The sequence below is a fragment of the Zalophus californianus genome, chromosome 5, assembly GCF_009762305.2.
Source record: "Zalophus californianus isolate mZalCal1 chromosome 5, mZalCal1.pri.v2, whole genome shotgun sequence".
Lineage (NCBI taxonomy): Eukaryota > Metazoa > Chordata > Mammalia > Carnivora > Otariidae > Zalophus > Zalophus californianus.
Window position 1 is genome coordinate 27,155,629 of NC_045599.1, and position 17,625 is coordinate 27,173,253.

General features: G+C 49.7%; 1 protein-coding gene across 1 annotated transcript; it reads right to left on the reverse strand.

The window, feature by feature from the left end:
- Positions 1-15,398: 15,398 nt before the first annotated feature.
- On the reverse strand, positions 15,399-16,351 carry LOC113929892 (PIH1 domain-containing protein 1-like). Its single transcript, XM_035727825.1, has one exon. The coding sequence runs from the start codon at positions 16,349-16,351 to the stop codon at positions 15,476-15,478; it is 876 nt and encodes a 291-aa protein (XP_035583718.1). The 3' UTR covers positions 15,399-15,475.
- Between the last annotated feature and the right edge of the window lie 1,274 nt (positions 16,352-17,625).

Here is a 17,625-nt window from a genome sequence, read left to right on the forward strand (position 1 = left end):
CCCTTCATTGGCTGGGACTGGGAATACATAAAAAGGAGAAATACACAAAAACTGAGTTGGGGGATCAGTGAGAAGAGACTCCTTATCTCACTAGGCGGATCTCAGTGAGCATCTCAAGTGACAGCAGAGGGGCAGGAAGGAGCCGCCCTCACTCCCGACAGCCTCCGGGGTGGGGAGCCCTGCTGTCTGGCCTTGAGGCCTGGCAGGACCTCAGAGTCAGCTCCAGGGAGTCTGACAAGCCCCGGGACCAGCTGGGACACTCCTGAGCTCTGCCCATGGTGACTTCCCCATCCAGACACAACCCCTCCCAGACCCAGATTCCATGACCAGGTGCCAGGGAAGTGGGGGGTCCCTCAAATGCATGAATGGATTAATCAGCATGTTTATTTCTTTAAAAAAAATTTTTTTTTATTTATTCATTTGAAAGAGAGTGAGAGAGCACGAGCAGGGGGAGGAGCAGAGGGAGAAGCAGACTCCCCGCAGAGCAGGGAGCCAAATGCGGGGCTCGATCCCAGGACCCTGGGATCATGACCTGAGCTGAAGGCAGATGTTTAACCAACTGAGCCACCCAGGTGCCCCCAGCATTTTAATTTCTACCTGTCCACAGGATACGAATTTAGAGACCACAGCAAAATATAATCGTGGGTGAGGGGATTAATATCTGCTCATCATATTTGTTTTCCAAGAAATATCTTATCCTCAGGATTTCTAAAAAATATTCTAACACCGAAATTAGTATGAAAAAAACGAGGTTTACATTTTTTTCCGCTATCTTATAACCTCATGGACTAACACTCCCTCTGGGATTTTTCTGGTTACTCTTCAATCACTTTCAGACAGATGGAAAAACCTTGTAACAATGCCTTTTGTTAAAAACACTTTAAATTGCATGTATTCTTAGCTCTCCGAAAATAATCCTGCTTTTAACAGGACTTTTTTATTAATTAGTTTCTCCTTTCAAGATTCCATCTCTTCATAAATGCTTTGAAATGTAACTGTTCTCCCTGCATTTTTCTTTTTCTTAGAAAAGCCTTCTCCTCAGCCTCAGAGAGAGTTGGATAATAGGCAATTTGGAGCCTAACAGCAAAAAACATTAGTATTAATATTGCAAATTTTCTATTACATGAAGATGCAAGAACACCAGGAGGTTTGGATTTTGACTAAATCTACAGGCTCAGACGTTTAAAAGACAGATTGTTCTTTTGAGCTGCTTAGGATAAAACTGAGTCAAGTGTGTGTCAACCCGAAAATTCAATTGTGAATATTGCCATAATGGGAATTTCTTACGTTGGCAAGTTGGTCCATTATCAGAAACTGGAAGATGGCGAAGAGTGTGTACCCCTTCACTTCTCCCAACTAATTCTGTATTCTGTTTAGACTTCTGATGTTAATAGTTTAAATTACTCTGGGTACTTTTCCACCACAAGGGCTTTAGTCCTGCTTTCAAACATCTATTGATATAATGATGTGCTTTCCCAAACGCCATGAGAAGCTTTATGAACTCTTTTAAAACCCTTCCCCGGAGAAGGTGCATTTCATAGAGGAAAATGTCATGTTTCATTAGTACATTCATGCTCACACAAATTTAGGCTTTGGAAAAGATAGTGCTTATAAAACTAAAACCAAAATTGACAAATTGTGCCTCTGTTTAAAAGCTGAAGTCCTTAAGTAGAGAATCATTCTCACACATGTCAGCCTGAATCTATAAAACATTTACTTTGCCCTCAAATAAAAATTCTTCGGCTAAGAGTCTTCTCCAGGGAGGCAAATCTAGAGACTCACGTCCTGAGGCCTGGAGGTCATTTAGCTGAATTCCTCGGGATCTGAGCAGCTTTATCTACGATTTGACCCCTGCACGGACATGGATATGGAATCAGGAATGCCTTCTACCCTGGCTGCCCACATGCCTGCATACTAATGATATCCAAGGTCTCTGCTTGCGTGTGGCCCTCAGAGGGAGTGACCTGTTTCAAATCCAGAGAAGTCTAGCGTCTGGAAAGACCAGTAGCTAAAGAGTGAGGCAGATCCCACCCGCTGGAGACACCAACCACAGGCTTGTGAAATGTATCCGGCCAGTAAATAAAGTAAAGCTTCATAAATACAGGTTTACATCCTTCATTTCTGATCCTGGGGAAATATTCTCTTTGGGCCCGAGCAGCCTGGGAAGTCAACACAAATAAGGAAGGGTCTAGGAGACCATTAAGACCTACAACTCTGGACTCAAAAGACAGTTAAAGACAGTTGAAATTCTGAATCTGCCACTTAACAGCCCAGGGAATTCAGTCAAGTGACTTACTCACTGTGAGCTTTAATGTCCTCAAAGGGTTATTGCAAGGAGTAAAGATGTTGTGTTTATTCATTTATTCAACAAATAATTACCAAAAACTTACAACGGGGCAGGGACTATTCTAGACGCTGGGGAGACAGCAGTGAACGAAGCAATAAAGTCCTGACTCTCGTGGAGCTTATGTTTTAACGCAAGGGGACATTTTAATGCAATAAACGAAGGCAGATCACGTTGGATGGGGACAAGTACAAGGAAGAAACATTTTTAAAGGATCACCCTGGCTGCTGTGTCGAGCACAAACTCCAGATGGGCAGAGGTAGACTAGTTCGGGGGCTGTTGTAATAAATGATTCAAACAAAAGAAATGATGCCTTGCGGGGGTGGAGGGCAGCAGCAGAGCACTAAGAACTAGTCAGACTCTGGATTTATTTTGAAAATGAAGATGATAGCACTTGCTGAGGGCTTGGAGATGGAGTATAAGAAAACAAAGCAAGGGTAATCCCAAGATTATAGATCTGAGCACAACTGTTTGAGTGTCCATACCAGTAACTAACATGGGGGGAGACTGGGGGAGGGGCAGGGCTGTGCATCAGCACAGGGAGGGGGAGAGTGTCCAGAGACGATCAGGAGCCCGGTTTCGGACATGTTCATTTTGAGAGGTCTATCCGATATGTGAGTCGAGCTCTTTGTTTTGTTTTGTTTTTATTTGAAAGAGAGAACACAAGCGGAGGGAGGAGCAGAGGGAGAGGGAGAAGCAGACCCCCCGCTGAGCAGGGAGCCCCATGCAGGGCTCCATTCCAGGACCCCGGAATCATGACCTGAGCCAAAGGCAGCCGCTTAACAAACTGAGCCACCCAGGTGCCCTGAGTGGAGCTCTTGAATAGAGCATAGACTGTATCTGTAGGTTTGGATTTCAGGGCAAGAAGGCAGGGCTGGAAATATAAATTTGGGAATCGTCACTGTACACAAGGTATTTAAAGGGCTGAGACTAGATGAGATCACCTGGGGGTGGAGTGAAGATATGGAAGAAAAGAGAACCAGGGATTAATGCCTGCATGAGTCAATACTTAGAGGCTGGTGAAAAGAGAAGGGGCCAGCATAAGAGACCGTGAAGAAGTGGCAGGGTAGGATCAGACTAGGGGAAAAAGATGGAAAACTAAAAGGTATGGCATTTGTTAAGACAATGCCCAGGAAGGCCGGGACTCTGGCTGACAGGCTGCAGTCTATACTATGGAGCAGCAACCAACACACGGTGTTGTTTCCCCCACAGCCAGAATATATGGGTCTGGAACCCAGGGTGGAAAGGAAGTGGCTCTTCCCATGACACTGAATAATTCATTCACAGGATTTTTCTTTCCACCCTTTTGGTTTGACCTCCGCTGTTTGGAAGTCTTGGCACTGGAGAGAAGAATGTCCCCAGGAGGCACAACGATGATGTCACCAAACAGGAAGGTGAGGCAGCTCCTTGACCAACGAGGCTCTCCTGGAACCGAGCTAACTGAGGGCTGCTGTGCTGGGATTCCTGGGCCTGCCTGCCCAGGGGAAAGTGTGTTACGACTGCACAGAAAGGCGGGAAGGACGGTCTGCAATCAGGAGATTCTCCACAGTACTTCTCACGACTTTCACGTCCACCCCGAGTTCATGGAAAACTACCATAACCAAAGAAGACGGGACCCTTGCGGATTTGGGTCTTCAGGAATGAAGGTTTCGAATACCCATCAGTAAAGAAGCCCAACTAGTTGAAAGCAAGGGAATATCAAAAAGACAGCAAGAGAAGGGAATCGTAGTCACCCACTGTGGAGTTGTGACTGGTGACCGAAACACAGACTGCTTTGCCTGTTTTCTTTCCCATCTGTTTATAGGTATATATGATAATGTATACGTATACATATGTATGAATGTATAATAACTAATTTCATGTTTTTTTGCTCTTCTTGCCCATATTTTATATGCGGAATTATTGGTGGTAATTAACCTTAAAATTTACTCCTTACATTATAGATAGGTGAAATCATAACTGAATTAAAAGAATAATTAGTTTTGGGGCGCCTGGCTGGCTCAGTCAGTAGAGCGTGTGACGCTTGATCTTGGGGTTGTAAGTTCGAGCCCTACATTGGATATAAAGATTGACTCAAAAAAATTAAAAATGTTTAAAAAAAATAAAAGAATAATTCGTTTCGCCAGGTATGGATATAGCAACTGTTGAGCTTTTGTGTCTCTCCCGTTTGGGGAGAGAGCCTCCTTCATTTGTATGAAGGACAACTGCATCTTGTTAGGGGAACTCTCAAGTCATACGGAAGCTCACAAATGCGTATGGCAGGGTGTGTATAGATGCTGAGTTACCAACGGGGTAGATCGTGCCAGGGAATAAGCTAGACTCTCACCCCCAAACCTCTATTCCATATTCTGTTTTGTGGGGCCAGCGTTTGGACCAGAGACTACAGAGGTCCTGTGCCACCTGGACTCCTGCTAGGTTTTGCCAGTGGAGGCACTAAGAGGAAGTAAGAAGGCGGGAGCAGGGACTCTCTCATTCCCGTCAGGCTCATCCCGGTAACAGCTCTCACCTTGGCCGTGGCCACAGATTCCAATACCACTTGAGCACATGTGCCCCTCCTCAGACATGTGAGCCCCGGGTTCTGGGAGAACAGCATTTATCTGTAAGGTAAATTTTGCCTGGCCCCACCTCACAGCACCATCAAACTGGCCTTCAGCGATCAGCCTCCGTCAAGCACAATGGGCCCAGGTGAAGAGAAGCGGGTAGGCAGGAGCACGGCACAGGCTCCTCGTCCTCAGACACACACAGCCCAGAAGAAGCAGAAGCTGATGGTGGCCCGTCAGTCAGAGGTCCCCAAGACGACCCCCTGTTCAGAGATGCACTGGAACACTCAGCACAGAGCTGTGCTCAGAGCTAAGATTTATTAGGACAGGACAGTAAGGATATACTGCTGGATCCCCCGGGAAAAGACGCAGGCAGAGTCTGGAGGAATCCTTGCGCAAACTTCCTCACGCACTCTCCCTGCCGCCAGGGCTCACACAGAGCTCACTCCCCGCCCCGCTGGGGAAGACAAGCGTTCCGTGTGATGTTTCTGCTCTAGGGAATCTCGGCAAGACCAAGGTTTTTACTGGGGACTGGTCACACAGACTCCCTGTGTCTAGTCTGTACCAAAATTCCACACTCCCGCGAGGAACGCAGGTGTTCAGCACAAACCACAGTGAGCCACCTTGATCATTTAGGGAAAGTTCCAGATCAGTGTAAGAAAGTGCTGACCAGCCAAATTCCCAGGTGCCAGCCAAGCATGAAAACACAAGCCAGCCTTTCGGAGGAAAGCGGTGTCGGGCCTGCCATGTTAACTCCTTTCTCCAGTGGGAACTGTGGTCCCTAGAGCCTCTGAGGACTAGAATCTCTTCATGAGGAGTTTCTCAGCAACCTGGGCACCTGCACTCTTGAAAAGCCCCAGAAGATGGGCCTGTCACTTGGGCAGCTGGGAAGGGACTTCTTGGGCACAGGCCCAGAGATCTAGAAAGTGGTTGATTAGTTCCAGGCCTCAGATGGGAGTCCCTAAAAGTAGACTCTGAGAGTGCCCAGTCAACTATTTGTAGAACAGGTGTCTGCTCAGGTCCTTGGTGGGTGGGAGCTGCCCTTTGCAGAGTTCTGTGCACATGGGCCCCGGCCTGCCCCTTGCCCTGCTGACCCCCTCTGGCCTCAGGCCCATCCAGACTCCAGCCCCCGCTTCCCTGGACAATGGTAACCGTCTCTCATCTACCCTGGGCACTCTGCCTCCCTCGCCCCCCAACCAGATAGTTTCCTGCATCCACCTTCCCAAGGGTCAGCCCCAGGGTCACCACGCCTAGGTAAGATACAGGTGTGGGTCATGGATAAGATTCAAGAGAACTCAGAAAAAAAGTCAAAATGGTGAAATGAGCTTGGATGTCAGAATAACAGGTCAGGGTCCTCTTTTGATTCCATTAATCGTTAAGTCTGATCATTTCAATAAACCTTTGTTGGCTCTCCAAAATCTACGTAATAAATCCCAGAATGCATTCCATAAAATGGTACATTTTTTCACACCTTCTCAACCATTCGTTCATTTGCTCATGTTTTCATTCATTTATTCAACATTACGCCTGCTCTGAGGCCTTGTGCGGGATCCTGGACAGGTACACACAGCACACAGTCCTCTCCCCACCCCCACCCCCACCTGGGAAATAAGGATTACCACCAGGTGTTAAACACCTGAGCATGAGGGCAGGCAGAGTAGCTTCAAACACAGGCTCCTCCCCAAGGAGATGGCCCTCATTCTTCCAGCCTTACTTCATACCACTTCCTCCAGGCAGACTTCTGGGGAAGCCTCTCAACCCAAGTGAGCACACCCTGTCCAGGGTTCCCATAACACATGGCCCCACGTCTTAATGGATTACCAGAAAAAAACATGGGCATCACAAGAGCTGCCTAGACTCACAGAGTCCTAGGACCTCTGCTGATAAGGTCACACACATTATTTCCCGTTATTCTCAGAACAGCTACTATTCATCACCCCTATTTTAAGGAAAGTGAAGGAGGAAACTGAAGCTCAGTGAGGGGAATGGCTGGTCACAGGCAGTCAGCACTGAACCCAGATCTGTGGGACTCAAGCTAGAGTCCTCCCCCATGTGGGCTGTGGTCTCTCTGCTAAGGCCTGGATGTCTGGACAAAGCCAGGGCAGCAGAGACGACCTCGGCACACGCACACCCGAAATGAGTGTGACAGGCTAGCCCCCTAAGGTAATTCTCATATTCCGACAATTTGCCCCTTTGGTGTAGTACAAGTCACCCAGAGCAGGGCAGATGCAGGAGGGCCAGGCAGCAGGCGGGCGCACTGGCACCAGCCCCAGCCTCAGCCTCCTTCTGGCTTTGTTTCCAGCTGTTGAACTTGCCAGGCAGGACATGGCAAGTGGTCGCCCAACCCCTGCTTTCCAGAGCTGCCCCTAAATGATGGGAGGCTGGGGCCAAGAACCCTGAGGAAAGCAGGGCCAACCTCCACCCTGCTGGTGGGGGCAGACTCCTGCAGAAAGAAAATGGGGGGGAGGGGGCGGGTGCCTGGGTGGCTCAGTCGTTAAGCGTCTGCCTTCAGCTCAGCTCATGATCTCAGAGTCCTGGGATCGAGCCCCACATCGGGCTCCCTGCTCATCAGGAAACCTGCTTCTCCCTCTGCCCCTCCCCCCACTCTTGCTTGCTCACTCTCTTCCAAATAAATAAATAAAATCTTTAAAAAAGAAAGAAAGAGAATGGGGGTCCAACCTGAGTGGACTAAAAGGTGACTATTGCAGCCCTTCCTGACTCCAGTAGCCCTGGAGTCAGAGGCTTCCCATCTGGAGCCACAAGGACTCAGCTACGGCCCCCAGTGAGTCTGTGATCATTCCCGGGCATGTTAATATATACTAAAGCCCAACGTGAGAGTGATCTGCTCTTTGCAAATCAAAGGGGAAACTGTCTGATCACCCTGTGACTGAGGGAAATGAAAAAAAAAAATCTTGACATGACAATTGTCATTGATAATGCAATGTACTTGACTTGGTGTTCCTGGGGCTGATTAATACAAAATGTGATTTTGGAGATGCTGCTAATCAGAAGGAGGAATCGGCCTCCCTGAGAGAGGAGCAAGGCCAGGGGGACTTCCAGCTGCTGGTAGCTCCTGTGTTGGAAAATGATCTGTTCCACAAAGGACACATGAGCACCCCCAGAGTAGTCTGGGTCTCTGAAGGAACCAGCATTCCAGACTCAGCCTTGGGTCGCTTTCATATCGAAGAGACTGCTAGGAGCTGCTGTTGGCCTCAGCAGAGGCCAAGGGTAGGACTACCACTGGAGCTGCCCTTGAATCAGACTCAGGAGAGGAGATCAGCATGCCATGCCCAGGAAATGAACCCGCAACATGCAGAAAGCAGCCTTCTGCTAATGGGTTCCTGGTAGAGAGAGCTTAACCCTGAGTGCAGAGGAAACAGTGGGCACGTGAGACTCTCTGTACTTTGTGGTATAGAGAAAGGACCCCCCACACACACACACACACACTTCTCCTGGCCTAACCACCAGGCTCTGCGCAAAGAAGGCCCACCCACAGCCCTCTTTCTGGGAGTGAGGGCATTGGCAAATCAGCCCTTTTACCGACATGACCATCATCACAGCGGAGCTAAGAAACTGTCAATGCAGTGGAAACCCTTCAGGGGCAGAGGTGTCATTCCAGCCACCCAATGAGCTGGCAGCCTCCCAATTCTTGGGAGGGGTCCTCCCCATTCTTGCTCCCAGCTCCCCTAGTCTTGCGCTGATCACAGCACCCATCGCACTGCATTGTCATTGACCATTTTGATCTTTGAGGGCAGGGTCTGCCTCACATTAACAGCTCACAAGAGCATAAGCCCCAGTACAACCAGATGGGTAGGCAAGGTCCTCAGAGAGTAGACACCAATGCTGGTGGTGTGTGCAGCCCCCTACCAAAAGAAAGCCTTTAGAATAACTACACTGCCCCCTTCTAGGCACCTGGGTGATGACACACATCAGCTGGCTGCCCCAGGGACAGAGCTCCTGAGGACAACACAATGGGAGGCCAGTCACGACTGGCCGTGACTGCCCTATAGCCTGCCACACCCAGCACGTGCAGCCCAGTCCCGGAAAGGCAGGCTGATGGGGGCAGCTACCTGCAGTAAGAGAATGGGGGAATGCAAAGTCCTAGGTTTAACCTAAAGCACTGGTGCTCTGGTGGAGAGACGGGTGATAGCCCCCCTTCCCTACCATCCATGGACTGATGCTGAGGTCCACCAACTCTTCCACACAAGTGGCTAATGTCAAGATATCCTTTGAAGAAATGTTTGTTTAGCCTTTGGGATATGGTTGAAGTCTTTGCACATGAGAGAGAAGCAGAAAAAAGGGATTTGACACGGTCCATACTTCCCAAGTATTTTCTAGGCGTGTATGCTGAGGGTGGTTGGAAGTGCCCGGTACAGAAACATAGCCAAGGTTTGCATATCTTGAGACCAGGCACAGGAAAACCCTAATGAGAAAAGATGAATGTTATGTTTGTTATGCAGGGAGGGCACCAGCGGACAGTTACACCTGCCATCCCCTAAATTAGAGCTATTTGTTCTTATAGAATTAATAGCAGAAATAAATAAAATTTATCTTCAATATTTGGCATGTGATCTCAAAAATGAGAATTCATGAGCTCCCATTTTCGATAACTCACATATAAATATAGACAAACAGATATTTTAATGCAAATTTAATATACAGTAGTTAAATTAATGATTTTTCTCGGTTCATTTTTAATTGGGAACAAAACCTCACAGCCACACCATATAAATCACACTTGCCCAGCATGTTTGCCTGACAGAAGAGTCCGCACATTCACGGCCCATGTATCAAGATCCGATTTGCTTAAAATAAATGGCTCCGGCCTCCAGCTCCAAATGCAGCATCCTGTTAATGCATATTCATAAGTGGGCATTTCTTTTTTTTTTTTTTTCTCTTTCATGTTTTATATTTTCCAGATTGAAAACATAACCAAGGAAGTGTGTTCCCAGCGGCTACCGGGGTCAGGAATGCTGCGTTGGATTGGATTAAAGACGTGACGAAGCAACTTCCACTGCCCCGAACGCAGACAGGAACAGAGCAGTGCCTACCTGGGGACTTGACTCCGGCTGCCGGATTCCAGAGTGGGAGCACCCCCCCCCCCCACGCCGGGCAGGGTGGTGGGTGCGCGCAAGGAGATGGTGAAGGACGACACCCAGGATGTGGGCTCCTCTAATTGCTCCCGCGCATAGCTCATCTTGCCTCGTCCGCGGTGATTGCCTCTTGATTTCATGCTGGATGGCTATACTGCTACCAGGAGCCTCTTGGTGAGTTTGTGGACCATACCAAAAAGGCATTTTTATCACCGGTTTAATGCCCCGTGGCTGACAGGGTACAGGCGCGCTCGAGAAGTGATGCTACGGCTCGGGCATTAAAGGGATCATTAAGCTCTGCGTTAGGGAAAGGTCTTGTTTTCAGTTACATGCCAAGGCAGGGCTGAAAGTGACGGGTAAGCAAAAGGCAGTAGTGGGGTGCTCCCTTTGCCTGGCCAGCAGCTGTCCTGTAGCGGCACCCCCACCTCCTGTCCTCCCCACCCTCCCCGTCCACCCAGGGTGTTTGCAGAGAGGGGAGCATCTGTGGGGAGCCAGGGTGGGCACCCCAACACCACTTACTGGTTGCATGCCTCTGGGAAGTGACTCAACCCCATGCCCTTCCCTGGCTTGTTGCTTCTCAGCCACCCCGAGCTTCCCAAGCTCAGAGAGGCAAACTGGCACTGCCCTTCTCCTTCACCCAGGTGGCTGCTCCAACCGAGCCTTTAAAATTCTCTCCCCCACCTATCCAGGCAAGCCCTTCATTGATGCTTGGTGGGGAGAATTATGCACTCTCTCTGTTGAGACTAATCCCTGGTTTCTCTTTCTGCCTTCGAGTATCCAGGGACTCATCATTGAGATGGAGAGTTTGTGGAACATAAGCATTCAGCCAAGGGACTTGAAGCATTTAAGAAATGGAAAACTGCCCTCATGGTACAATTAATGGGTGCATGGATATCACCCACAGTGATGGCAGTGTGGAGAGATGGCTCCATGGAAGGAAGAAATCAAGCATAATTGAGGGCTGCATAATTTACGAATGACCTGGGGCAGCTGTAAATAATGAACATCCCCAAATTATTATTCATTGTTTTATTAGGCATCCTGCTTCTTCCCAAAGAGAAGCTCCAGGGATTGCGATATACTTGTGACAAGATTTAAATGGCAGCCACGTCACTTTAGTCTACACCCGGAGGACCTGTTCCGAAGACCCTATAAATTCTTCTCTAACAAACAGCTGGCAGCACTGAACCCTTGACCAACCATACAGGGCTGCGTCCAGCCCTGGCAAAGTCAGCCAGCAGAGCCCACAGCAACACACAGTTCTAAACATCAAAGGGCAACAACTTCTCCGGTGGCAGGAGCCTGCCCCAGGGACTCAGCACCTCTCCGGGAATGGGGCCTCCAGTCTTCTGGACAGCAGTGTTGTTCCTTCTGCTAGAAATCTGATCCAGATGACACACCCTAACCCCTCCCCGCCCAGTTCAAAGTTGGTGGGCTTTCAACATGGTACCTCAGAAGGTATGTGGCAACTTACCCCGGGGCCAACTCCTTGGCTGGCTGAGTTTGAAAGCGGAAGCTAAAATGGCCCAAAGAATGAAACCTCTGACCAACAGCAATGGCCACCAAGGGCCCAGCACCTGCTGTGTCTGCACAAAGATGCGGAATGTGGCAGATGAAACAGGAGATGGGCTCGGAAAGGGCCAAGCGCTGTGCTACCACTCCAAGGGGGACCTGTGAGGCCTTGCTGCCGTCACTATCTGGCAAAGCCAGGACGCCCGTGCTGCTTTCTGGTGCTTTTTTTCATGCACAGAGCCCTCGGTAGGCTTATCCAAGCCCTATTAGGCATCTAAGGCAGTCATAACAGTAATGGAAGTCTGGAACCACTAGCCAGGTACGAGCCGGAGGGTGCGCGCTCGTGCCCAGCCCTGCACGAGGCGGCCGGCTGTGATTCCCCGGGGACGGATGCATGGGAAACCAGGCCCAGTGGTCCTGCCAGCAGCCATTTTGAGATAGCCCATCCTCACTGTGTTCCAGCCATTCCCCGGAGGCTTATCAGCTCTGACATACTCCCAACTCATTTATTCTTCTTCTTCTCCCCGCAATCACTTCTAGAGGGGCATAATTTCCCTGGCAAATGGCACAGTTGTCAGATCACCTGATTAAGAGGTCTGCATTTATTACCGTGACGTTGCCCAGCGCTGCATCGGTGGGGAGCCCCCTGGACAGCACGTGGGACTCTTCTGGGGGGGTTTCTGTTTTCTCCCATGATGCCAAATAAAAATGACAGCTGTGACCATCCTCACAGGTGCCACGACACAGCCACCAGCCCCGTGGCCCTTGCAAGCTGTGGAAAGGTAGCAGGTAGAAAGGTTAACAGCCTGGACTGCACAGCCTGACCACCTGTATTCACACTCCATTCCTCTCCTCACTCACCCTGCCTCAAGCAATGTTTTCAACCTCTCCTCAGCTTCCCCCATCTGGAAAATGGGGAGAGGAGAAGAACCCACATCAGAAAGTGGCAGACAGGATTACATGACATAACACTGTAAGATGTTTAACCAGCATCTGGCACAGAGGAAGTGATTGGTAAGTGTTCCTACAAATAAATGAGCCCGTCCTCTGGGTGATTCGGTTTTTGTTCAGTGTCAGAATTGATGGTGGATGTGGCTCCAAAGCCATCCCGGTAACACAGCGTGGAGCAGTGACATGTTTGTCCATCCCATGCAGATGACACTTGCCCATGCACATTCCTCGGCACTTACACAGCCCAGACAAGGTGAGCAGAAGGACATTATTCCCATTTCACACACAAAGAGACTGAGGCCAGAAGGACGAGGGAAATGATTTACTCAAGGTTACTTTCACTGATGTCCCCTCTGATCCAGGGGCCAGGAATTGAGGCAGACAGAACCAGGACCCTGCTCTCAGGCAGCCGCAGTGACAGATGGGCAGAGTCCAGAGAAGTTACTTGGATGGAAGAAAATTTGGCAGTGGAAATGTGATTGTGCTATGGGGCAGCAAGGCAGGGCGGGCCGGCTCTGCAGGACAGTGGTGGGTGACAAGAGGCCACCGAGGGCCGAGCTTTGGAGGATGAGAAGTCGCCAGCGTGAAGGAACAGCACCGCAAGGAGAGGCCACCCCTGGACGGGCATGGATGGAGGCAATGGTGCCGTGGCCTGGGAGCTGTCGCGGGGACACGGAGCCCGGGGCCAGGGACGCACGTAGGAGGACCTGCAATCCATGTATCACAACTCAAGGAGTGTGGCCTCTGTCCTGCAGGGAGCCAATGACAGACTAGGGTGAGAGCAGGACCAGGTGGTAAGATCTGCATGGTAGCAAGACGAAGAAAGATGACGCACAGACCAGACCGGAGGAAGACAGCCATGAGCCCAGAGGCCGGGAGAGAACCTTTGACTTCGATGTATACTAATTCAGTCAGCATTTATTGAACACCTATTATCTGCAAGGTGCTCTCTGTAGTGTGGAGATAAGCCATGAGCAAAAAGCCCTGTCCTCTTGAGGTTGACGTTTCAATCCAGCAAGAGACGATAAGCCAGGAAAGTGGGCATCGGAGGCAGAGCGGAGGAGCGAAATTAGCAAACCTTCAGGGCTTCCCCGGGGTGGTGAGTTTCCAAAACTCACTGCCAACTCGCAGGTCTTCAGAAAACCTTTCACCCCTCCCTCTCCTGAAGGAATGCCCCCAGACAGAAAATCCAAACATTTTTGAGTTGCTAAAGCCTTAAGGTGGTTTGTTTATACACCTTCCTTCCTTTGCAGCTATAAATGTTCCACTTTCAAATGAAAGAATTATAAATGAGGATCTAGTTGTAGTTGTTGTGGACAGAGACCCAAAATAGCAGTAGCCTAAGTAAGGGCGACATCTGTTTTCTCTTGAACAGTTTGGACCTAATCAGCCCAGGCTGGCGTGGCGGCTTCACGGTGCTGGGGGCCCACACCCCTTCTATGTGACTGCTCTCCTGGCCCTGGACGGCTCACCCACCTTGCCTGCATTCCAGACAAAATGGGAAGGGGAAAAGGAGGAAATAGAAGGCACACGGTTTAAGGCCACATCCAGGGAGCCAGTGACATCACTGTCCTCACCTGCCATGGGTCAGCGCTTAGTAAATGGCCAAAGGTAGCGGGCATGAAGGCTGGGAAAAGGGGCCGTGGGCCCAAGCTGAAAACTGATGGTTCTAGAAATAAGGAGAATGGATGTTGGAGACAACTAGCTCTCTCTGGGGAAAAAAAAAAAAAAAAAAAGATTCCTGTGCTTTGTCGTTGACTTCAAAATGCTTTATGAATTCGCCTCCAAACAGTGGTTGTTCACTTTTCTCATCTCTGCCATTCTCAGGACAGAACAAACAACATTCTGTCGACAGAGCTCATACAAAAGTCAGACAACTGGATTTACCCTTCAAGGGGAATAAATAGGTCTGACTTGGGACTCATTTTTACAAAATTCAATTACTCTTTCTAGGTAAACATGTAACTTTGATCGGAACTATGACAGGGCCCCAGTTCTGACGGTCTGCAGCATAGAAACCTGTGCTCGGCAGATCACTACCCTTGACTTTCCTGTGTTGTCCCCCCAGGGGTCTCAGGAGCCCCAAGCCGGGGCCCCAACACTGTGCTGAGCTGCACGAGGTGGATGAAGGGGAATCCAACAGCCTAGCCTGGAAAACAAAATCCTATTGGCCCGTCGCACAGCGTAGTCCTTTAGCTCCTGGCGGGGGTGACAGGAGCCCCGGCTGGAGGAAGATGCCATCCAGAAAGAGAAGGGGTGCTTATCTCCCCGAGCAGAGCATGGGAGCCGACACCTCTGCCCTCTTCCCCTCCCCATGGTCCTTCCGGTCTTCCCTGCTCTCCAACCTCCTTTCTATCCCCTCATACGCCGCTCTCTCCTGAGTGGTCGGCCAGTCTCCTCTCTCGCACCTTTCCCACCTGCCCCAGACTCAGCTCCAGGACCATGGCACCTTAGAGCCCATCTTGGACCACCCCCCCCTTCCTTGACCAAACACTCCCCGTGCCAATGCCACCTGAAGCAGCAGTGCCCTACCTTGAGGTGACACAGACTCCTCAACTTGAAAGTAATTACCTATGTGGAAACATTGCTTAAGACAATTCAGAGTGCCAAACAGCTAGTCCAAATTTCATGAATCTTTTCAATAAAACTACATCCTTTTCACAACAGCCTCCGTGGATTCAAGTACAGATGTGAGTACATGTGTGAAAGCTTATTCCATCTGCAGACAGTGCTGTGATTAAGGATGGGAGGACCCGCACCCTCCTCCCCCCGCCCCGAGCCCCGCACAAACTCTGAGCCGCTCATTGGGAACCACAGGCCCCTAAATAAAAGGAAAACGTTTTTCTTTAGCGATTCAGGTCCCTGTCCATCTGGCCCCACCCCATTCCTTAGTCCCCAAAATTCAACCACAGCCATAGCAAGGCTAGGGGTCTCCTCCTTTTTTTTTTTTTTAAAGGCAAAAATCTTTTATTGCAATTTCAGAGAAGCCCCCACCAGCCTCTTCTCTCCACCTGGAAACAGAGAAAGAAACCCAGTCAAGAAGCCACCGACAGAAGGGGCATGGCCACCATCAGTTGCTTTCTCTTCCGATGGAAGGCTGCCTTGCTCTCCTTGGAGCTGATCCGCAGGGGGATATAGGCATCCAGACGGTACAGCTGCTGGGGGCCCCCCATCACCAGGCGGTTCTCCCCAATCTCCAGCGACAGCCCCAGAGCTCCATCCAGTTCAGGGAGGTCAATTTCAGCCAAGAGGAGGTCAGGGGCTTCCAGCCAAAGGTTCAGGTGAGGCTTCTCCCGGCGTTCCTCAGGTCTCAGAGAGTCAGGAGTATACAGGTTTCCCAGCTCCTGGATCCGAGGACGCTGCTGGGAGTGGATATTTTGCTGGGAGATGGAGCCCAGGAAAGGCCGTTTCTTCAACATGCACCACTCTGGATTCAGCTGCAGACTGTATTTGTCCTCAAGGCCCTCCCTGGCGATGGTGACCACGAGCTCTTGCAAGAAATCGCTGTTCTGCATCCTCCGGTAGAAGTCGCTGTTGACCGCTACGTCGTAGGTGGTACAACCCTGGCCTTTTGCATCCAGTTCGGCATGAGGTTCTCCCAGACTCATGGGGATGCGAAACCCGGCTTTGTCTTCCTCCAGCATTTGAAGCAGCTCGTCCTCAGTCACGTCAGCCAGAGGAGGGATGGAAGGAGAGTGACAGATGTTGATGACAGACACCTTCCCTTCGGATGAGTTGGTCTTTATGCAGAAACCAGGTTGCGGTTGGATCTGTGTAGATTCTGGTCTGCTTGTCTGTGCTTGCTGGAGCTCCTTGGAGGCCTGCAGCAGCAGCTCCTCAAAACACTCGGTCTCAGCGCCCATCTTCTCTGCCCCGCTTAACTCCGGCACCAGCTGCTTCGAGTCTGCCATGGCCCTGAGGAAGAGACCTAGGCGTCCTTGGTAACCCCGACGTGGGATGGGGGAAACCTGGCCCTGCTGTGAACAGGCCCATCTTCTTCCCCTAACATAAACCCTCCTCCCATCCACTATCTTAAATTCCATATTCATAAGGTCAGTTGTCCTCCTTCAAAACAACCAGGCTTCCCTGGTTCCTACCATACGCCCAGTTAGGACAACAGCGAGAACCAAATGTGAAGTATGCCATGCTGACTGATTTTGTCTTTCACACGAGATGCCACTTGCCTTGAGAGAAGGATCATGACATATGTCTCTCTTACTGTCCGTATGCCTGGTATAAGAGATCAATAACTACCTGATGGTTGATGACAGCTACTGAAAACCTGGTGGTTGATTATAGTTATTAGAAAAAGAATAAATCACGTTCAGTTCCCACTTATACATACAGCTGACCACATGGAGGGAATATAAAGCATCTGGGGGGATGATAAATTCCAGTGACGATCCAGATGTTTCCAAACATAAAGATGTAGGGCAAACAATAGCAGGACAAACTGATTTTTTTACTTTCCATATGAATGTTTCAGGGCTATGCATGGAGCAGCTTAAAATCCTTTTTGCAAGCCTTTGCCCATAGAGATGGTAATTTGCACATCATCTCCTCCAGCAATTTCCACACTCTAACCCTCATAGCTGCAGCTTCTAATAATTTTCCTCTGAACACCTGCGTGCTGCTCCATTACTGTGGAATGACTCAGAAAGAACAAGCCATCCTTTGCTGTCACGTTCCCTCCACCCCAGCAGGGGCAGCTCAGGATTTATGCCATCTTCCAGGGAGCTCCGTGAAAGATGAGTTAACTAGCCGGAGGTGCTAGGGAAGCTCTGAGCCCTAGGTATCATGAGCTCCCCAGTCATAACCACGCCATGCTTGGGTCGGATGCCTCTAATCTAGACCTTTCTTCCCCTTAACCATGTCATTTTCCCACAATTTTTTCTGAAAAATCAATTTGGAAAGGCATTTTGGGGGGAAAGCAAATAAAATTTTGTTACTGAATTTTATTTAGAGAAAAATGTAGTACTTTCCATAAAAATGCAATTTGATTATGTTACAATTTCTTTCCTAATCTGTATTTCCTATGCCAAAGCATTCTTTAATGGATCAGAAACACATAATTGCCAGCCAAACACTTCGTTGCAGCCTCCAGAAACAATGTGTCTCTGATGTCTCTCCCAGGGGTCCGCACTGCTGGCAACACTCAGGCCAGACTCCTGCCATATGGATGGCC

What these genes read in the sequence shown, in the direction of transcription:
- LOC113929892 (XM_035727825.1), bottom strand. Translation starts at nt 16,351, where the DNA reads ATGGCAGACTCGAAGCAGCTGGTGCCGGAGTTAAGCGGGGCAGAGAAG.